Source organism: Perna viridis, chromosome 9 (assembly GCF_037379345.1).
Source record: "Perna viridis isolate PV_CMFRI_1.1 ecotype Kerala chromosome 9, ASM3737934v1, whole genome shotgun sequence".
NCBI classification, from domain to species: Eukaryota; Metazoa; Mollusca; class Bivalvia; order Mytilida; family Mytilidae; genus Perna; species Perna viridis.
Genome location: NC_142453.1, coordinates 35,434,258 through 35,458,212, shown reverse-complemented (window position 1 = coordinate 35,458,212; position 23,955 = coordinate 35,434,258). Strand labels below are relative to the sequence as shown.

At 31.3% G+C, this 23,955-nt stretch overlaps 1 protein-coding gene across 19 annotated transcripts in view; it reads right to left on the bottom strand.

Moving 5' to 3' along the window:
* Positions 1-23,955, bottom strand: part of LOC148607989 (unconventional myosin-XVIIIa-like) — a 70,931-nt gene that overhangs the window by 13,192 nt on the left and 33,784 nt on the right. For 11 of the 19 annotated variants that reach the window (XR_015915113.1, XR_015915114.1, XM_088544987.1 and 8 more), the window contains 19 exons: positions 23,840-23,926; positions 23,530-23,598; positions 21,786-21,827; positions 20,501-20,524; positions 19,251-19,395; positions 18,543-18,705; positions 17,150-17,544; positions 16,604-16,767; positions 15,450-15,578; positions 14,621-14,764; positions 13,849-13,938; positions 13,347-13,466; positions 12,834-12,942; positions 11,954-12,087; positions 3,717-3,871; positions 2,365-2,488; positions 1,588-1,791; positions 870-980; positions 66-189 (listed from right to left, as the gene is read on the bottom strand). Coding sequence is in view for 17 of the 19 variants with exons in the window: in XM_088544987.1 (XP_088401113.1) it covers positions 66-189; positions 870-980; positions 1,588-1,791; positions 2,365-2,488; positions 3,717-3,871; positions 11,954-12,087; positions 12,834-12,942; positions 13,347-13,466; positions 13,849-13,938; positions 14,621-14,764; positions 15,450-15,578; positions 16,604-16,767; positions 17,150-17,544; positions 18,543-18,705; positions 19,251-19,395; positions 20,501-20,524; positions 21,786-21,827; positions 23,530-23,598; positions 23,840-23,926 (2,533 nt within the window). In the remaining 2 variants the exon portion in view is untranslated. The remainder of the gene's footprint in view (positions 1-65; positions 190-869; positions 981-1,587; positions 1,792-2,364; positions 2,489-3,716; positions 3,872-11,953; positions 12,088-12,833; positions 12,943-13,346; positions 13,467-13,848; positions 13,939-14,620; positions 14,765-15,449; positions 15,579-16,603; positions 16,768-17,149; positions 17,545-18,542; positions 18,706-19,250; positions 19,396-20,500; positions 20,525-21,785; positions 21,828-23,529; positions 23,599-23,839; positions 23,927-23,955) is intronic. The other 8 variants (XM_088544978.1, XM_088544980.1, XM_088544984.1 and 5 more) reach the window with 6 other exon arrangements.

Genomic DNA, 23,955 nt, shown 5'->3' with positions numbered 1-23,955 from the left:
AATGCTCTTGCCATGATATTGTTCTTGTTGACAAAATGGCATAATCAATCAATCAATCAACATACCTCTATCTCTACTACTAGCCACAGCACTAAGTTCCTGGATCTGTCTCTCTAACTCTTTCTTCTCCTGCATTAGTTTCTTCTTCTCGTCATATTCTTCCTCCATCTGACTTTCATAGTGTTTCACCTGAAAAATTGTAATGTTGAAATCATACTCTCAAGCAAGAAATTACAATAAGATCTGGTGTTTTTATTGCAGGAAGTAACACATTTAAACAGGACTTCTTCACTGTTAAATTCTGAAATTGTTGTGCCATTTAATACTACAAAGAATGTGAACGACTTGAAATAGCAATAAACTTACTTAAAACTTATCACAAAAATCAAATTCCAATTTTTGACTTGTATGACAAACATAATAATTACAGCATGCAATAATTTTTGAATTAACAGCATATGAAAATTTGAATAAATTAAAAATAAAACCTGTAAGAAATTTCTATTTTTGGCTTTCATGCATAATAGGGATACACTTTTTCAGGGCTATATTACTTTAATGAAAACAGGAATAACCAAACGGATTGAATTTCAGAATTTTTTCCACTAGCTAAAATTAGCAAGTACTGAAAATTTACACATGCTAAATTTAAATTTTTATTTTTGATTATTTCTGGACTTTACCTATATGACATATAGCATTCCACGTGCAAAAATTTAGCAAATGGAAATAATTTCTACAAGCAAAATTGAATTTCAACTTGCATTTAGCAAGTATTTCCCCTTAAAATCGATCACTGTAACCACTCAAAATTATTCTACAACAATTCAGGCTTAAAATATACCTCTGGACAGGAAACTGAAACCCACCTTTTTCTGTGTAGCACATCTCATTTCTTCCATTTCTTCATCTTTTTCCTCTAATTCTTTCTGATGTTGTTGTCTCATTCTCTCATAATTCATTTCTAGTCGGATTTTGGTCTAAAATAATTAGCATTCAAAAATATTACAAAAATAATATATATATAGATAATGATAATTTATATTAAAACAATATGCAGACTCAAAAACCATTTGAATATCTTAGATTCATGTTTTAGTTGGAAATTTTGTTTGATTAAATTTTATAATGTCTTTATATAAATACAAAAACATGAAAATATAATATAAATTTAATTCTTGGCTAACATAGATATCAAACTATGGTCACAAATCATTCCCTATACATGTGATTTGTTACTTCATTAATGGTTAACATCTACCTCTAACATGTACTTATTGAATTTTGCTTAGCTAGATCTATGGCTGGATTTCAAAATTATAATTTTTTGTCTATTTAAACTACTTCACTGAAATGCTTTCTAGTCTTAACCTTTACTTTGACCTATGGCCTGATTTTAGCTACCAAAGTCGACTTGCTGAAGCCATCTACTTTACTGTTCTGATCAATGACCTCCACTCATGACTTATGTTAAGTCTTGTACTTGACCTTTCAACTGCTATCTATCATGATATTAATTACCTATTCCAATGTTTGTGCTAATTGACCTCAAGAACTTAGACCTAATTTTTAATATATGATAACTACCTGTTCTAACTGTTGTATTTGCCCTGCCTGTTCATCTAACTCCTCCTCCTGATCTTTGACCTTAGCATCTAATTCATTCTTGGCCTTTTTCAGAGACATGATTTCAGAATCACCAGACTTGGTACCAGCTAGGGTAACATCCATTAATTCTCTGTCTAATCTATTGGCTCTCTCTGTAGCTACATCTAAGTCTACTTTAACTCTCTGTAAAAAGAATCCAATCAACTTCCATCTATGTATTATTTTTTGCAGTGTACTAATAATTGTTATGTTTCAACACTAATAATTTTTAAAACCACGAAAAAATTGATATTCACAAATATGTTCACTTGAAAGAATCCTTGAAAATTAGCAATGGCAAATATGAATACCTTCACAGTAATGGTGAGGTTTTCAAACTACTAAAGATATCTCTTATACTGTCATAACAGAACAGAGGTAAGGTTGGTTCATTAAAACCAAGTTCATTTCAATGCAATATTTTGTATAGAAGTACAAATTTATAAGTCATTCCTGAAGTTATAAGGTATGTATCAGTCTCCAAGCATAGTATTATATACTAACACATTTTAAAAATAATTCATTTTCATATTTTGTATATTTTTGACAGAAGTTTTTCTTAACTGAACCTCCTTCCTTATATATTTTTCTCTATGAAGGTTGACTTATAGATTATCTGAAACCATAGAAGACACTCCTTCCTTTTACATTTTTCTCTATGAAGGTTGGCTTATAGATAATCTGAAACCATAGAAGACAGTCTTATCAGTAAATTACAGTTAGATCTTGTTCTAGGGTGAATGTTTTAGACAATAGTTCATCTTTTTCTCTCTGTAACCTTTCCCTCATTGCCCTTTCACCCTTGACCTCTTCATGAACTTTTGATACTTCAGAATCAAACCTGAAAGAAATATGATAAAAGAGTCATGTAGTCACATTTATTAAAAAAAAAAAAAAAAAAAAAATTATTTCTAAAGGGGTTACAGGGTCATGATTTACTTTTTTGCTTTGTTTTAATCATAACTTAATTTTTTGCCTTTTCTTGTACCGGCCATATTAAAGTTTAAGATTGAAATTCTGTAGTACTAATCATCATTATATGCAGTGGCAACCGTGTGTTTTTAAAGTCTATTCGTTGTTTATTTTTTTATCATCTATCCTTTGGAGAATTTATAGATATGTATTTGTTTTTATTTGAGTTGTATACATGGTGTTTGTGTGGGTAGTACATAAAAAAGTCACTGTTTTATTTTATAAAAGAAATTTAAATGATTTTATGCTATCAAGTCACAAAAGGGCTATTTAGCAACAGTAAATTCAGTAATTATTGTGAAGCTTTAATAATCAAAACATGCAATATGAACATAACTATACTTGGCGGCACATAAATAAGATACTGTTAAAATTTGAATAAAAATATTTTCTATGACTGTATTGACACCTACCATTGTTTAAATTGTCTTAAATAACTTGCTCATTAGTTAAGCCAAACGGCTTCTCCCTGAACATTGAATCGTTAAATTCCAGTGAAATTTTAATTCTCGGTCCCAATATTTACATTGTCAAAAGTCGGCCATGTTTACAGTGATTGGGTTGCTAGGAGATGTTGTTTACGTTTAAATGGTTTGTCCAAAAACCAAAGAACCCAGAATGCATTTCAGCGCTAATTCGGATATCTCGGATTTATTCTACACAAACATCGTACAACACTGAGAAGTCGATTTAGCAGATGATTGTCACCGGAGTTCGATGGGAACTTACTAACTTCGTTTGTAAACAAATCATCCCGTAGAAACCAACATGGCGGATATTAGCATAGGATTTTCCCGTAAGGATTTGTTACGCACGATTTCAGCCAATAAACGACTCATTGGAACTATCACGTCATGCATATATGCGAACTATCTTCCGATTAAATAAAAGAGAGACAACTCTAGCGGTAAGTCCCGACAGTTTAAAAAATAGAGCTTCAAATCGAAAATGTGCTGTATGTGACGTTGAGCATAAGGTAAAAAAAACATTACAAAAAAAAACATTATTGACTAAAATAACACAATTGCAATATTAATTGCTCACAATAAATTTCGAATTTACAGTAACTGAAATCACTATATATATATATAGATTACCTTCTTTGTTTTCTCTCCAGGTCATTATTTCTAGCCATCTGTTCCTCCAGATGTAGTTTAGTGTCCTGCATCTCAGCAGCCAGTCTTGATGCCTTCTTTTTAGCAGCAGCCAACTGTCTCCTCTGGTCCTCGGCATCCTCAACAGCATCGTGTAACTGGAAGAAAAAAAGAGAGAGGTATAAAAAAAGTAATTTCAGTATGAAAGAGTAATCAAGGGAACCAAGGTTATAGCGGTAATCAAAAGAATGTAATCCAGGGACAAAGACCAGACATAGAAAACAGACACACACAACAAAGAACATAAAGTAACTAAAATCATACATACAAAGTAACATAAGTAAATGAGCAACTCGGACTCCACTAAAAACTGGGAGCATGGACCAGGTGCACCAGTAAGGTAAACTAAGGGATCACATTATGATTGAATCAAGTCAAACTTATGTTATTTATGCTGACCTGTTCTTGTTAGAATATACATAAATATTGGATTGCTTGAGCCAAGCTGTTATAATTAAGTTTAGGGGAAACCACATTTAGACATAATAACTTCCAGACTAGTAGTAACAAGGAATGTCCTGCACAAGATCAATATATCTCATCCTCCAGCATGTAAAAACAGAAACTTAATGTCAATATGTACATCTCCATATAGTCATCTACTACTGGAAAATTCATAAAAATCCACAAAATGATATAGGAGGAGTTGTGCACAATAATATATCTGACAGCTGGCTGAAAAATGTTTTAGTTCATGGCATAATTATTAACATAACTAGTCAAAACCCATAATTGTTAACTAAAAACATAAGGTGGTCCATATCTACATGAAATTTAATGAAAATTCAGCTGTAATAAAAGTGGAGTAGAGAAAAACAAAGAAACTAAGCAGTGATGGACTTTCCTCAAGTTGTAATGCAACGAATGTTCAACTATGCTCCTTAAGATTTAGAATAGAATCTGTCAAAATATCAACTGAAATTAATGAAACTCTTACTTGACCAAGAAGTTTAACCTTTGATATATCTCCATTATTATCCAACATAGCTATTAAAAAACACATTAAAAAAACAATGTCCTATTTCATCTACAGCACAAAGAGTAGCACAGCCTCCTCGTAAGAGGGCACCTGCATACATCCAGATATCTACTTTATAATAAACAAACTTGTACCATCATAAGACATCCTCTCTGAATACTATATACAAATTATCATCTGATATTAACCAAATGGACAGGTTCTGATTATAGTAATACATTTTGCATTTAAGTTTATCAATAATTCCATGTTCAAGAATTAAAGGTAAGCCTGTATTCTTTACTGTATGTTCATATATTAATACATGATTGTCATTTTTATTGCAAATGATTTGAAAATTGTACAGATTGAATATTAATTTAAAAAAAAACTGTCCTTTGACCTGGTCATTCAGCCATCAGATACATGATACATTTCTTAAGTTTTCATTTTTGTAAGTGCAGACAGTCATATTTCATCCTACTAAGCATGTGTCAGAGATAGTTCAACTATCAATTGCAAGAAATCTCAATAGGCTACATGATTATCTGAACAAAAAAGTATTAACAAAAAGTTTTACTTCTGATTTCATACTAAAAAATCGAATTAATAAAGTGTTATTCCTTATTGAACAGGAAAAAAAAAAGAGTTTTCTTTTCAATACAAATATACAAGAGATATAGGGAGCACAAGCATTATAACAGACAGACAGGATAATAGCAACTTCCCTCACCCCAAGAAAGTGGGAGATAGTGATATCTTTATAAACTTTGGTCTGAACAAAACAAAAAAAAACAAACTCCTTAACATTATAAATATATCAAACACACAAATACAAGAAAGTAAAAAATTGTACCAACACTTTAATAATCCAAGAATTTCCAAAATAAAGTTATTGACAGCTATTTCCTGCAACCATATAACTAACCTATCTATAGAGATTAACATTTAACCATCCATTTTTATGTCTGACTAGATCTGTTTTTACATTTAAACACTTTAAGTGCAACAAAGTTATATTCTAACTTATTTAATCACTACATCAGTCTTTTTTGAACTCATCACATACAATAATAATCAACTGCACTAGGGTTACAAAATCTTTCAAATTTTATGCAGAATTGTACAAGTTATTTAATTATACCATTGAATTCCCAGGTTAATTACGAGGTATAGGTTCACGGGTGGATCCAGAGATTTCAACTGGATTTCAGAAAAAAAGGGGGTTCTAGGCTATTAATTCTTCAATAGTTCCCAGCCAAAATTCTCTGCAAAATTTACAAAATTTACAAAATTTTTCAACAAAAGAGGGAGTCAAGACCTACTACTGAGGTTTCATTTTTTATGTAGGCAGAATTATAATTCCTATAAATAGCTAATATGAAAAGCATGAACTTGACACAATAGTGCATTTTTTTTTCAGCTCAATTACATTAACAGCATCCCTCCCAAGGCTGATGATGTTCATTTTTCAACAGTCATAAATTATCCACCTAAAAAGTGCTTGTCTTAGAAGATAAAGGATTAATTAATTAACTGCTTACAACTAATTATACTTAATGAGTTTTACATGCACATAATGAGTTTGAACTCAACCAACATTCCTTGAACCTAAGAATCTACAGTAATTGTGATCCTAACTAAATACTTATGAAGTTGAATGTAATGAGGGTTTATCAATACACAGCACCCACCAACAAAGCACTGTATCTATTAAGGCCCAAAAGAGCCTGAACCTGCACACCCTAACATCCCCATCATCATGTTTCTCTTTAAGAGATATTGTAACTATTAGGGCCCAAAAGAGCTTGAACAGCACACCCCAACATCCCCACCAACATATTTCTCTTCAAGAGATATTGGAACTATTAGGGCCCAAAAGAGCTTGAACCGCACACCCTAATATCCCCATCAACATGTTACTCTGCGAGAGATATTGGAACTATTAAGGCCCAAAAGAGCTTGAACCGCACACCCCAACATCACCATCAACATGTTTCTCTTCAAGAGATATTGAAACTATTAGGGCCCAAAAGAGCTTGAATGGCACACCCCAACATCACCATCAACATGTTTCTCTTCAAGAGATATTGTAACTATTAAGGCCCAAAAGAGCTTGAACCGCACACCCCAACATCCCCATTAACATGTTTCTCTGTGAGAGATATTGTGAAAATGAAGGTGAAAGACCATGAAAAAAGACAAATCAAGTGGTGGGTATGCAAAGAGAAAAACCTAGATATAAATTCCTCTATATGGCCAAAATCAGACCTTAATTTGACATAGTCATGGGGAGAAAATCTTCCAAATATTTGTTAAAGAGTCCGTCTGCATTTCAATATATTTCAAGTTCATCTGAAGCCACTTTCTGGATTTAATGATAATTCAAAGAACACAGATTACGATAAACCAGGAGCAACATAGACCAGAGCTAACTCTTATAGTAATAATATGCATATCTAATGACCTATTTTTGACCTATGAACTAAATTAATTAAAAGTTTAGGGATTAACAATGGTATACCAAATACAAAATTTCACCTAAATCCATTTAAAAATGTTCAGTCTAGACAGTGAGGAGGATAAAAGGATGGAAGGCATTAAATTACTTCCATTACAACACATAATTTGATATTAGAATAAACAAATAAATCATACTTCCTTCTGGCTTAATTGTGATTTCAATGCATCTGAAACCAATTAAACAAATTAATAAAGACACAGTGAAGACAGATACCATAAGCTTTCATTTACTCATATATATTATGAGTACAAAGAAATTTCTTTTAAAAACGTTTTAAGCGGAGAGAGTCTTATTCAGCCAATTAATCACAGCTGTAAACAAGGATCAGAAATCAAAGTTCTAACCTTGAAATTATGTAATTTCATTTCACTTTTTATAATTATCAGTTTCCCACATATCTTTGTAGTATAAAATACAGAATATTTAAGTTGAATCTGTCAAGTAATTTATGTTTTTTTTTTTTTATCTTAGAAGTACAAAGTAAGAGCTATACCTTTCAATAGATAATTATCTTTGGCAATAAACAAAGTATTATGTTGACATCTGAAGATAAATGTTTGTTTATTTTTACATTTAAATGTACTTTAATTATTAAGTTGGCAAAGTTCTAAACAGAACTTAAGAAGTGCATTTGAATCAACAGGCACTAGAAATAGTTTTCATGAAGTCGGCCCACACATGTTCTATCAAAAGTGCTGAACAAATTTTCTCAAATTATTTTGAGACAAAATATCTCAATTCCTTGGGAGGACTTTTTGCTGTTAAGATTAAATACAAGAGTCATCTATTTATCACAACTGTAGTAATCTGATTATACTAAATGCCTTGTTTTGGTTACTCCATAACAGGAAGGATAACATATCATCTATCAATTCATATCTGACCCCCCCCCCCCACCGAAAAAAAAATTAAAATAAAATAAACCAAGCTTAAATCATAAAATATATTATATCCTTAATAAAAAGCATGTAGTAATTCATCTGGTCAATTTGTTAATATTGAACCCTTTGTTTTTGGAAACAAAAAAAAACTATTGAATCCATTAATTATCTCCCCTTGACATACTACAGCAGTAAACCATCTGGTCAATTTGTTAACATCAGGTAAACCATGTGTTGTAATTATCTTCCAATCACTCATATGTTGTATGATTCATCTTTTATTTTGAAATGCATACAACACCTTGATTTTCATTAGAAACTTTCATAGCACCAGAAGCAACATTTTTTTTTATTCCTAGTGCAATATATATATAACGAGAACGGATATGGTGAATATGTCAAAGAGACAACAACCCCACAGGGATGAAAAATGTCAGCTAAAGGCAGCCCATAGGTCTTCAATTAACAATCAGGAAACCCTAACACCACATGGTAGGCTGTAGCTTGCCCCAAAACAACATTAAATACAGGTACAGGAAAATAACTGCCCCTATATACTCCACAAACACAGAAGTAAACTAAAATTGAAAACCAAACAAGGCCTGAAATTCCTGACTTGGGTCAGGTGCAAAAAATGTGGCAGGATCTGTAAACTAAAACTGGGTTAAAAAAACATTGTAGCTTCAGAAAAATACCATGGTTTGTGGCTTTTAATAGAAGTAGTTATAAATACATTTATTAATCTTTTATCAACAAAGGAAAGTATGTGGTTTGTTTGGGATTTATATAAAGATGAGGTGTATAACCTGATAAGCAATGGCTACAATTCTAAAGAATTAAAAGCCTTTATAACAAAGGAAAATTCCCACACTCTATGTTCTGGACTGCTTTCAAATTGATTTACATGTACATGAATTCCTTATCAGCCCATAACAATTTGAACTTGTATTGACGGTTGTCTGCATAATGCATTTTATTGTATAATTTCCCAGAACTTCTAATCATTTAAGCAACAATAAAATCTAGAGAATTCCAGAAATTATAGGCCTTATCTGTTAAACCTTATTGGTATTGTAATTGAAATCATCTCCAATCCAATTAATATACTTGTCAATGCTAACACAAATTACAGAAATAAATCACTTCTTTAGTCATTTGACAAGAGAATTTTTTTTACATTTTTTTTAAATAATGGACAATTATTTTATTATCTACCAATAATACAATAATTTATTTTTTACAAACACCTGTACAGAAAGGTACATATCTGTATAGTAAAAACTGTTTACCTGTGCTTTACTAACTAGAATTGGTTCAGTTTTCATCCTCAAATCTGGCTTTAAATCATTAGTTTCACAAGAACAAATCATTTCCTAAAGTCCAAGAAATACATAAATCCTGCTTCCTAAGTGATGTCTGATAAATGACTTCCCAAATCACCCAGATCCTTTCACTCTCCCAAACATCTGCATTATCTTAAGCATAACCAAACACAACAGATAACTGATAATTAACTTCCTAACAGATATTCTCACTCAATTTTTACTCTTTAAAATTAATTTCCTCAGTGAAAAATACCTTCCTAATTTCTATCACAAGGCAACAACACAATGGAATAGATAGTATATAATTAGCTCCTAAGGATAAGTCAAAATCAATTTTTCTATTTGAACAAATAATTTCCAAGTGCTCTCTATACTTTGAAGGTCTGTAATATTTTCCAACACTAATCTGTCTTTTTGGCAATACTACTGGAAAGTTAGTGATTAAACTGTACATGTTTACAAATATTTACGTAACATGGGGCATTCACCTGTCATTCTGGAATTATTACCTGATATAATCACCTTTGGCTAATTAATTACCTGTCAATTACACACAGGTAAGTGTGCAGGACATGGTGATTGTACTTCTAGTACAAACAATAAAATAACAGGTATATCCATCTTCTCAGAAATGGAGAATGACTAACAAACCCATTTCTACCTTCAGGATATCTTGTTTTATCCTTTTTCAATATTTTGTTTCCAATTAATTTACATAACAGTTGCCTATCAATCACAAAAATGGTACATTTCTATCCATAAATCACAAATTTTAAGATAGTACACTGATGCAGTGTGTGAATTAAAAAGATCAAATGCAGCTATCACACAATAGGTCTACAAAGAATTAAATCATTTGGAATTAAATAGACCAAATATGAAGTCTTATTACACATTGGAAGTTATTACATAAACATATGGAATATTTCCACAAAAAACAATATGCAGACTGACCAGAATGTAGACCATGACAACAAAATAAGAAGTCTTTATAAGAATCAGGTAGTGAGTGAAACATGCTATGAAATAACCGACGATTTTGAAACTTTTAATTCACTATTTATAACATTTAATCATTCTAGTAAAATAAGCTATAATTTCATAGATGCATTGCAAATAAAAAATTCAGGGGCAAATAACTCTTGTCACACCTACATTTTTCCAACCTAATGAAAAATTTCTAAACATATCCAGTGGAACAAAAGTCAAATAGTGGTCACTGACTTTAATAAGTGAAAATATATTGTAAGATCGGTAGTTTTTTTACATGCATATCTAACATTTTTTCTAGTTTTGCTTGATTTTTACAAAGACTTTCACTAAAACTCAGAACTCAAAATTCCATCACTGCACATATGCCTTAAAGGATGTTTAAAGTAAAGGTTGCAAAACTGTGTTCACGATAATCAACTGACAGATTGGTGAAAAAAGTGAAAAGTAAAATACAATTATTTTTTTTATTTCATCTCTAAAAATGTCCCTCACTATCACATATTAACCTTTCAAAATGGTCTTTCCTGATATCAATACAGTACAATCCTACAACCTAGACACTTTAAGAAGCTGTTTTTGATTTTTGTTCAATAAGTTGATAAAGACAGGTTACGTGTGTACACTAAAAACTTATGTTAGTTCATTATATACATTTCAACAATCTGCTAAATCATAGATGTAAGAAAATCTGCAAAAACTTCACCCTAAGGGAAAAAATACTCCAGCAATGCTGATTTTTGTTCCAAAGCAACAAATAAAAAAAATTTTAAATCTGGATGGTTTCTTCCACATGCACATTTAGTTCGTCAACTTGCTTTTAACAAAAACGAAAGACTAAAAAAGTCGCCTTCCTGCATCATTTTTAAAAAAGTGGCCAGAGAACCTAGACATTTTTGTATGACTTTGAAAAAGGAGGTATCTATTCTACACATTTTTCTGTTACATATTTTGGTTGTCTTTGAGACATAATCATGAATCTTTATGAAGTGAGACAACAGCCTGAAGGATGGTGGATTGATTCATTCAAGAAGTAAATGTAATACATATGTCACCCTCACTGATCATAGTAGTCAATAATACTGCAAAGATAGAGTAGCCTAAGTTTCTGAAATTAAAATATACACGACTGACAAAAAAATCAACACTGACACAGGAAACTCAAGTAAAGCCTAGGCATATACATCAGTCTACATACCATCAGATTCTGACAAACTATCCAATGAACTTTATCCCAATATTGAGGCAAGTTGCAAAGGTGGAATCCGGAACCTGTGTGTTTTTCTTGGGCACACAGAGCAGTCACTTTAGTAGGGTCTCTATCACACTTAGTGATGGGACTCACATTACATGTAACCGATTAAAAAAATCTTGTTTTTGTGTTAAAGTGCAAAAATCGAATACCTCATTACTTTTTTTTCTCTCTCATAATCAAGATACACTAAACCTTCACAATTTTAAGGCCACATTCTATACTTTTTATAAAAACAGAAACTACCTACCCTTTTCTCTACAGCCTTTTTAGAATGTTGCTCTTGCCCTAGCTCTTCCTCGTGCTGTTTCTGAAGCCGTTTCTTGGTCATATCCAGTTCCCGTAGAACCTTCTCATAACGATCCTTATACACAGAGTCATTCCCTGGAAAATATCAGGTTAATGTTACATTGGTCATGACACTTCATTTCAATTTCATGATCATCCACTATCAAATTATATTCTGATCAACAAAATTTTACATTCAGTCCTAACATTTCTCTAAATCATTCAAAGTAAAATTTAGTTCAATTTTTTCCAGAAATCAGAATTGTGACTTGAACATGCAAATATTTCTAAATTAACTACAGTCCTTGAACTGATCCGTGCAACGATTTGATGAACTGATGACCGCTGATTGATTGAACACTGACGGATTGATAACCGATGACCGGTGACTGATCTGATCACAGTTTTGTTATGTAAAATGACAGTTGATCTATTAAAAATAAAACAAATGTAAAATAAAAGTATAAATTGATGTTTTAATCTATTGCATTATGTAAATATGTGTAAAATTGAAAAAAAAAAAACAATGGAAACTGTAAAATATATTGACCGTGCCATGATTATGTGATGCGATCACCAGTTTAAAAGATCGGTTTGATGGATCAAAGACTGATCGCAATTTTAGTTGCACAGATCGGTTCAGGTACTGTAAATGAGATTTAGGACTTCATTCAAAGAAGCTACAAACTGCCAGAAATATTATCATTTTGTTGAATAAATGGTTATAGGGTTTGATAAAATAATAAATCCTGAAGTTTTCATCACAAAATGTCATACAATTTCTATCAAAGGACATCAGGCTTCAGGAGTATATTTCAAATTGATAAGAAATGAAAACATACCATCAGCATCTTCATCATTAAAGTCAAGAGCTTCTGCTTGCCATAGGTGGACTTGTGTTAGTTCCATCTCAATCTTTTCTGCCTGCCTCTTTAATGCATTGTATCGGGACTACAAGTAGAGAAGAAATGCACTTTGGGTATTTCATGTTTCACTAAATATCTATATGATTTTTAAATCTAAAGCCAAATTACACATATTAATGTCAACTGAAGCCAGTATTGTATTTCCAATACAAATACAAAACAATAAAGCAATTCCCACAAGATATATTACACTGTTCCATGATTTTAAAAATTTTTTAGGTTTTCATGGGAAACATCAAATGAAAATTAACTTCCAAACAGTCAAACTGAACAAACGCTTTCAAAATTCAAATTTTCAAACTGCCATACGAAAAGTGTAACATAATAAATGGTATTGCCTTCAAAATATTTTACCTGCCTTGGGTGAAGAGGACAGGGAATCCCATAACCTTGTATCAAAAAACAAAACCTGACACATTTTAAAAATACCTGTAGATCTTTATGTTCTTTGGTTAGCTGCATCCTTTCAGCAGTTTCTGTCTCCAACATTTCAGAGGCATGAGTCGCAGTGGAATGTTCCTCAATCAGATCAGCTTGTACTTCTGTCAGCTACAATATATATATATGGCATGAGAAATTGTTTCAGGATAGCTTGTTCATGTATTATTTTTTATAACCATTTTAAGATTCAAAACATGATGTAATATTTTGTAATTTTGGTAGGTACTGACTATCAATTATTATACATGTATCTGGAAAATTCAAATTATAAATGTGTTTCTAAACCAATCTAGAATTCTTCTAAATCAAGCTTATTTTAAATGTTCTAATCATTAAATATAAAAACTAAAGAAGTTGTTTCAGATAAAAAAAAAAAGATCTTGCTTAGTTTTCACTTAGATACCACTGATGTCATATGAACTCTATGTGTCTTTAAAACTTGTAAATAATGTATTTTTGTAAGTATTAATTAAGACCAATGAGACTCTACCCTGCTGTCTGTTTTCTCATAAAGCTGTTTGTATTCATTTCTTTCTTTTTCAATCTTTTCCAGTTTACTCTTAAGATGTTCAACTTCAACCTGCAATAACACCATACATGGCAATATATTTTCCATCCAATTTTCATTAAACATTTCAAAAAGGCACATTTACAAGTACTTGATAATGAGATAAAGAATATCATACTCAGAATGGCTTTCAAATTATAATGAACATATGGTACATTAAAATCTGACACGCTTTTGCCAATGTGAAAAAAAAGGCAGAAATGAGTTACCGGAAGCCTGTATTTGTATGTAATAATAGAAGCATACAGGAAAATTCTGGTTTGAAAAAGCAGAATTCTGAAAAAAATCAGGTCTGTAATATGATGCTAAGAAAATTGAGCAATTATCTTTTTCTTCAATATTTCAAAACACAACACATTCAAGAGTATCAACAAAGCACAACACATTCAACAGTATCAACAAAAACACAACACATTCAAGAGTATCAACAAATTATCTATTTGTAAATTTCCAATTGACTTGAGTGGTCATATAATTATTACATAACCACAGCAGACAATCCAATTAAATGTGTATTGTTCTATTACCACATTACCCATCATTCATGCATAGCAGGCTGGGCCATGCTTCAATTTTACAAGTTTTGTATTAAGTATGATAATAGGTTCACTGTGACTTGCCTCTCTTTCCTGAAGTTGTTCCTCAGTTCTATGGACATTTAACAAGGGTTGTACTTTGGTAAATTGTGACTTACCTCCCTTTCCTGAAGTTGTTCCTCAGTTCTATGGACATTTAACATGGGTTGTACTTTGGTAAATAGTCTCCACCAATTCCAGTCCCTTATCAGCATAAACTTCCTGACATTCTTTTGTATACAGCTAATGGCTATGTGTTTCACCTAAAAAGACATAAGAACTTTACAGTTCCAATGGTAATACAAATTATGGCATTCCAAATAGTGTCTAAAATTTGGGATTTTTTTTCATGGAATGTTATAATTACAAAGGTTACACAAAGTATGGCATTCCTGATAGTGTCTAAAATTTGGGATTCTTTTCTTGACCTAGATCTTTCACTAAGCTTTGGAAAGTATCAGCAATCTAGAGTTTCCCAAAGCCAAAACAATACAACCAACACTTTAAGCGCCTTAGAGAACATGAGAACAAAAGCTATAAAATTCACTTATACTCATCAAAATAGTTTTGATAGGAAAATAGCCTCAGAATGACTTTTCTTAACAGTACCAAATTCTATTAAATTTTGTCAGAATCACTTCACAGATATTTCCTATGACTTTATAAAGGCATGTATCACGAAGAAGAAGAATAATTTGTTAAATATATATACATATAATATTTGCCTAAAGCACTTGAAATATAAGTTCTCCCTTTTAAAGTATACAAAATTCACTAACTCTGAAACCAAAAATTGATTAACAATGAACATCAAAAGTAAAAAGTCCTTCCATTATCAAATTCACTCTACAAAAAATAACAAAGTAGATCTTCAATCTAAGTTAGAATGGACAGAGTGAACAGACTAACAGTAGTTTAAATTGTACAATGAAAATATATTGTCCTTACTCTAAGGTTTTTTAATTTCTTTCTCCCCAGGAAACCTCTACAGCAAGCTTGGAATGCAACAATTGTACCAGAGATTTTCTCATCTCGAGCTGCCTCTAATTGGTTCAAAGCACCTGCCCGGAAAAATACCTGAAAGAAATTATTCAATACTTATTAATTGCAGTTGTAAATGATTCTGTAAGCTTACATTTTATTTGCAGGATAAATGAGTGATCATTTCAAATATCTTTTTAAAAATTATCTTTGCTTGATTCAAAATTTTTTTGATAGTGAAATCAACAGTACCTGCCCAAGTGAATACATAGGATATATGGTAGGTAGGGTTGTATTGTAGCTACTGATATGCTTAAAAAATACAAAGAACTGGGACAAATCAATAACTCAACACTTCTACTCTAGATCTTAAATAATTGATTGAGATAAGGAAGTATTTCAGAATTGTCTGCCCCTGAGTTGGCATCAATCAGGAATTTAATGTATTATATGTGTCATTGGAACACTAATTAATTCTCTAGCTATTTAGAAAAGTTCAGGATATGTTGTTTAGATTTTTAAAAGAATAATCCAGACTTATAAATCATTAATCTATACTTTTGGTAGAACTTTATAAGAACCAATAACCATAAAAAATAAACATGTAACTGAAAAAAAAATAATACAATTATCAACTCATTGAAAAGAATTGCCAAGGAGACTTTGGAACATTTTATACTTTTAGGTTATGACAAGAATTGAGGATAAAAAGAAAAAGAATAAAACACATTTGGAAAAATGGAAGCCCAAAAGTTATGGAGTGGACTGTGATTGATAGGAATTTAGTACAATTTTTAAATAATCTTCTCACATGAAATAATGTCTTGGTACATGTAACAAAATCATCATTCTTAGGGGTACTCAAGATTTCAACTGGCTTTCAATGAGTAAATTAAGTACAGATGAACTACAGTAAATAAGCCGAAGGGGTGGGGAGTGCAATATTTACCACATTCTAGCAGAAATGTCCTATTTTAATCAGAATATTTTACAAAGAATGTTAAAGAATTGAAATTTTCAAGATCATTCAAAATGGCCCATTCTCAAACTGATATCCTGTCTATTGACCTTGGCTTTTCAGAGACCAATCTAAACATACACACAAATGTAACTATGGTTACCTGACTAAGTCCAACTCTATAATTAAGTTTATCTATATCAAGATTATCCAATATATGTAATATAGCCTGTTTTTCTGGAAGATCTTTTGTTGGCTTGTTATTTGGAGATAATAAACCTTCAAATCTTTGTCTAAACTCTCCGAAAGCCATATTGTCAGGGAAACCTGTAGAATTTAAATACAAAAATAGACAGAGGAAAAATAATTTAAGTCATTTGTATGTATTTCAAAACTTCAAGGTTAAAGCTTTCAGTAAGTGAAATTTTACACTTGATTATGATAAAATTATTTGTCTAGCTGTGTCTAGCTATTTTATCCTAAATCTCAGCACTAAGAGAACTATTACAGTACTTAAAGTCACGTCCACACTAAAATTTATCGTTGGAAATGGAAACCTTGAAGAAATTTTCAGAAACACCTTAATATGCAAAGAAAAAATGTGGCAGAAATGAATCAAAGCGTAAGAAGGGATAAAGGGACAAATACCCATATCATAGCCCTCTTTACCTTCAAGATAGGCAGCCTTATAAAAAGTAAATTATCTTACCTTGTCTATAAATTCTAACAGAATCCAAGAGTTCACTACCCCTAATCTGAGATCTAACAAGGGGTACATTCATTAGTATCTCTTCTGTGGCCCCTGGTTTATCCTGAGGTACTGATGGGGTCTTTAACTCCCATAGTCCAGCATTATGTTGAGGCAACAAACAATGAACAAAGTGACATTTAGTCTTCCTTACAGTCTCAATAATGGAGTCTACTTGGAACTTGATTTGTAAACACATGGATCGTTTTTTAAGCCCAGCAGTTCCAGACATAAACGTTCTCCTCATACTCCCGACACGACGTAATGTGGCTGATCCTTCCATTCCAACAATTGACCCACTAACCATACCTGCTACAGGGGCCTTGACACTGTTAAATAGCTCATTGATATTTTGTCTGTAAAAGAAAATTAGAAATGCATCATCTGACACCATCTATAATACTCAAGGCCAAAACACTTCATAATGTCTGACTGCAAAATACTGTGTCAAACTAATTCTGACATGTATTCATTCATTTTTTTGTCTTCAATATAGTACATTCATTTCATTCAAGTGTGAGGATCAATCATTATATTTTGCACAAGTCTATTTCAAATCAGTATTCAACAATTCTATTTTCAACCATATCCCTAACATGACTCTATCAAGTTCTGGTCAATGATCACCAGTCTATATGTATTTGTATTACTCCTGATGTAGACCGAGCATATGTTCATTTCTATAAAATGATTGTATCATCTTGTGGTGTTTGTTGTTTTGTTAATTCTATTTAGGGACATGCATATTTCTACAATATCATAAAGGCAAGACTGATAGTATGAAAGTGTCCTGTATTCAAGCTTGTACAATAGTATCAATCTCCTCAATGTTCATGTGAAATAGTTATATCTAATAATGCCTAAACTTGAAAAAATGACACTTTCAAATTTAGATGATGAAATGTGTAGGCATAATTATTACAAACTGATAAAAAAACTTTAAACTACAAAGTGAAAATGTGAGACTTAAGCAATGTTATAATTCACATGGGTTTTATAAATCTGGACTGTGGCTGATTTGTAGAAAGGGGAATTTACAATTTTTAAAATTACAAATGGAAAAATACAAAATAAATATCATCCCTAGGATTTGTGGGAGTAAAAATTCAATGTTGGGAAAAGATTAAAAACTATGGCCTACAGTTGATCATTAGAAGCCCTTTTGACATTAAAAACTCTGACTCGCAATGGAATCAAATATTATGATAAATAATTATAACCAATCGCCATTGTGTCCCCTATATGTATACCTATAGGCGTGTACTATGTACAAAATGTACCTTTTAGAGTCCTGAAGGACATGTGCAGCAGTCTTTATATAAGGGTTGTATACCTATAATTGTTGACCATGTACCTTTTAGAGTCCTGAAGGACTTGTGTAGCAGTCTTTATATTTGGGTTATCTCTGCACCATCTTAACCAGCCACTGGCATTGTACTGTACAGGGTTGGTGCCCTGGAAATGGTTTAGTATAAATGTGTTTCCCAAGGAGGAGGCTTTCCTTAGTAAACTGTCCCCTTAAATAACAATACATACATATCATTATTAACTATTTGTTAATTCATAAGCAGACTCCAATATTTAACAGAAATTTTTATTGTAAGTAGATTGTAATATTTCACAGTTAATTTAATTTTTTTTAAATGTGTCAATACTATATATTTTTTTCACAATAGACAACTAATGCTATGATAATAAATCATTACAGATTTTGCAATAATTAGTATATCAAGTGTTTCCAGTATTAACCACAATTTTGTTTTGATAACAACCATAGGGTAATGACATTGCCAATCAATTCTACATTGTCTGTGTTTTCTGCATGAGAGACAGATTCTCTTTTAACCATGTCGCAAGCTAAAATATTTCTCAACTTCTAACAGCAAAACTTATATTCTGACTTGTTCAGAAAACTGTAATATGTTGGCTAGATATGTATATGGTATGCATATATACATGTATACACCATTAGTGGTAAAATACCTGTACTATAAAAATATTTTCTTTATCAATATAACAAAGGAAGTAAAATATTTTCGTCTTTATATAAACACAAACTCACTTCTGACTTTCTGTTCTCCATGATGTGTGAAGAATCTATCCATGAATGAGTCTTCCGTAGCTCCTGGAAACATACTCTCTTCATCCAGTATCCATAGTAACCCTTTCCTCTCACTATCTTTCATCTCCTGTGAGGCTGTCTTAATCTAAATGTAGAAATATAGTATTGATAATCTGACCATAACACAAAATAACTATGTTTCAGTCATCACAAAACATTCAAGGAAAAAAAAACAATTCTTAACATAGTTATGACATTTAATGACTATCTTTCAAATATCTTTATAATTTCATTTATAAATCAATGCAATAAAAATGTCAAGTCACTTTTTGCCTTTCACAAATTTTCACTCACCAAAATTAACAATTCTAAATTTAAACTAATAAGAGAGATAATAGATAGAAATTACGAGGCTATACGACACTATTATCATGTAAATGATGATATCACAGTTTTTGATAAAGTGAATATCTCCATATGTAGCTTATTTTGTAGAATCATTAGACACTACACCGATATTTGGATAGTAAATCACTAATAATCTTCCTTTTACCCTTCTTGTCAAACAATATGAACCATGCATATTTTGTGATAAGCTAACAGTGATGAGTGATGGTGACTGGTAAAATTATACCATTAGGACTGGACATTTTGATTAAGATATTAACTTAATTTTTTTTAACAAATTCTGTAAATGGTAACCAGTTTCAGAAAGCAGAAAACCAAGAAAAGTAGAACCTCTAATAACACCAAATCAAAGCATACACCTCAAACTAGTCCTACAAATGGAACAAAAAGCACAAAAATGAAAATGATAAAAAAATATTTCTAAAATTTATAAATATACCACGATACCACAAGGAAAAAAATGTTAGGAAAATCATTGTATACTTCTATTAAGTAATAGTCTGATACATTTTTGATAAAACAAACAGAAAAATCCAGACTTCCTTATTTAAAATACATTTTTCAGTGAAAAGGGACACAACTCTTGACTTGTAAATCCAAAAAGACACCATAATCTAAATTTAATTGTTTCCTCTTTTTTACCATCCATTGTTTTCTCCTCAAATTGATTTATTTTAACAGGCAAAGAAACTAAAGGTGTGATGGATGGGTAGTTCAGAAAACAGAACTAGAAGAATAAAATGAATATATAAATGCTTATCAGGCTTTTCTCCATTTTCTGTTTTTCGATGAAGGACCAAGCAAAAGCCGTCCCTTCCCAACCACCATCTCTATAAATATACCTCAGCATCAAAATGTGTTTCCAGCTTAATACAAAAGGTGTAAATACAACAATACATAATACAATACAAGGACTAGTGTAATGCAGCCTTGATAGTACTTACTGTTAATACAATTCACATCAACTCTTAAGATTTTTTGTTCAGAATATCTTATATGCATATCATAACATATATAAAATGAAAGAAAATATGCTGATGTTTAAAATGTGAAATGAAGAAATAATCATTTGGTTGGGTCGATGAACTTTATTTACAAAAAATTTCATTGGGTACATTAATAACACCACATAGAAAAACTCATAATCTGAAAAACATGTATTAAGACTAGTGTACTGCCATTTATGGTATTGGCACAAAGTGAACACATAATTAGAATGAGTTTGGGTGAAAGCTCTTAAATGATGTATTTAGCAAGCTTAAACCCTCATCCTATATGACACCTCAGTAATTATGCAATCACTACTTACATAATTAATGATGAGTGTAAAATGCTGATTAAATTGTAAGTGATAAAGTGATAAGGCCAAAAAAAAAAAATGTGTGTTTACTGTCACATGCTGATATAAATAGGGTTGGTAGGTCAGATTTTTTTTTTTGGCCCCCATTATTGTTTAATACGATAAATACCGGTGCCGGTGACGGAAAAAGCAGGAATTGCCAGAATTTTAAAAAACTGCCAATAAAACAAGGCAGGGTCGGGGTAATAAAATGACGGTTGGTCGGCTGACCGTAAACACACACATCTTTTTTTTGGCCTAATAAAAAATGTTAAATTTTCATGTCTTACATGTTTTTGCTGATCAAATTTAACCATGAAAGAAAAAAGTTCATATTCTTCTTAAGTAACAGATTCTAAACTCTTCCGATATTATTAATTTCTAATTACTTCAATAATCTTCGAATATTTGGAGAAAAAAGGCACTGAGTTTAAAAGATCTTTTTTTTTGTTCTTTTCAAAAGAAATAATATGTATGCCTTGCTAGATGTACTTTCAATCAAGCTTAAAAAATATTATGAAAAATAAATTAATATTTGGACATCTTAATGAATACAATTTCATTTCAAATTAATGAAAACACCTCAAAACATTATTGAAGTGTTATAAGTGCAAAAGGATAATTTAATGAAAATGGCAATTCCTATGAATAAGATAGTCTTGAAAATGCCTGGAATACAATTTTTGAAGGCAAATGATTTCTTAAGTCTGACCCCATATTTTAGAGATGTTTTATAGGATGAGGTATATCCTTTAAAAGCATAGCACTGTGTGTTATAGATAAAGTACCTGATGTGTATCCAGCTTACTATGGTGTTTGACATTGTTATTCTTCAGAAAAATACATAAACACAATATAACTAGTCAGAACTTACACATTAAAGTGAACTAAACCACAAAATTAATTATCTTGGCCTCAAGTCTGATTTGATTAAGTATACCCAAGAAGATCACAAAAGTTAATTCTCTTGGCCTCAAGCCTGACTTAAGTAAACCACAAAAATTCATTTTCTTGGTCTCAAGTCTGACCTAAGAGGACCGCATACATTAATTTTTTAGGCTCAAGCCTACTGGAGATAGAAAATTTAGATACACACTCATTTTTAAGGGTTTTAATTAAGTAAACTTAAATGCATGACATATATGGCGAAAGATGTGCAACCACAATCAATCAAGTTGAACTAAATCTTAATTTAGTCTTTAAAATTATCTTATGAAAGAAAAGGAGTGAAGAGAAACCTAGGGCACATGAAATAGGAACATCCCCTGAAAGTCTTTTAATGATACACATTTGAATTGCCAAATGATTGTTCTAAACTACTATACTCGGCGTCACATAAATAAGATACTGTTAAAATTTGAATAAAATATTTTCTATGACTTTATTGACACCTACCATCATTTAAATTGTCTTAAATGACTTGCTCATTTGTTTAGCCAAACAGCTTCTCCCTAAACATTGAATCGTTAAATTCCGGTCAGATTTTAATTCTCGGTGCCAATATTTACATTGTAAAAAGTCAGCCATGTTTACAGTGATTGGGTTGCTAGGAGATGTTTACGTTTAAATGGTTTGTCCAAAAACCAAAGAACCCAGAATGCATTTCGGTGCTAATTCGGATATCTCAGATTTTTTTTTACGCGAACATCATACAACAGCAAGAAGATATCAAGCAGACGATTGTCACCAGAGTTCGACGGGAACTTACGAACTTCGTTTGTAAACAAATCGTCCCGTAGAAACCAACATGGTGGATATTAGTATAGGATTTTCCCGTTAGAATTTGTTACGCACGATTTCAGCTAATGAACGACTCGTTGGAACTATCACGTCATGCATATATGCGAAATATCTTCAGATTAAATAAAAGAGAGACAACTCTAGCGGTAAGTCCGGACAGTTTAAAAAATAGAGCTTCAAATCAAAAATGTGCTGTATATGACTTTGAGTATAGTATCTAAACAAAAGCCAATTAACATCATACAGTCAGAATACAAACTCTATAACAACATTATATATATACAGACTTATTATAAAATACTATAAGTATAGAACTTAAAGCAGCAGGGAGAAAAGTGCAGATTTTTAAATATTCGTTAAATATTTGGGTAACTAAATGGAAAGGAAAATAACAAGTGGTTTAAAATAATACATTAATGCTAGAAATAAAAGCTAGATGCCAGATTGGTTATTTATTATTTTTGCCAGATAATTATTCATAAATCAAAGTTATAATCAGTCACAATACAGAGAAGCAGAGGAACTGGCAAATATAAAGATCATAAAAAACATACAAAAAAGGGGGAAAAAAGATTGAAAAAACAATGTATTGTAAATGCTTAAATATTAAATAATTAATATCATGAAATGACAGATTCTACAAGGCATAGAAAGGAATTCCAAACCCTGTGCATTTCATATCTAAATACACATAAGTGTTGGACAAGACAAATTAACATGAGGTTTATAAAGGGAGACAATACAGGGTGGTCATGTGACTGAATCCAGGTGATCATGTGACAAAAATGATACCTCTTCATTTTCATGATGGTTTACATGATGCACTTGTCGCATCTGTGCTGGTTGTCTAACGGTTGTTGGCTATGGGAACAAGAAATTCAAATATTTTGTGGGAAAGATTAACTGTGAATTATCTACAGAGGTTTTGAAAATACAAATTTGAAACTAAAAAATGAAGCGAAATATAGGTCAAGGAAAATAAAGTTTAAGTTAAGTAAAAACAGTATAAAAAAGCATGCATCTGTTTACAGAATACAATTGTATTGTACAAATATGAAATGTTGGAATTTATACATTCCATAGATGAATAAAATAGACTTACCAAATTTTGTTGGGCAGGTTTATCAATGAGAGATACCATTGATGAAGGACTGCCTGTCACCAACTCAAAATCACAATTCACTCCTTCCTAAAATAGAAGAAAAACATCAATCAGAT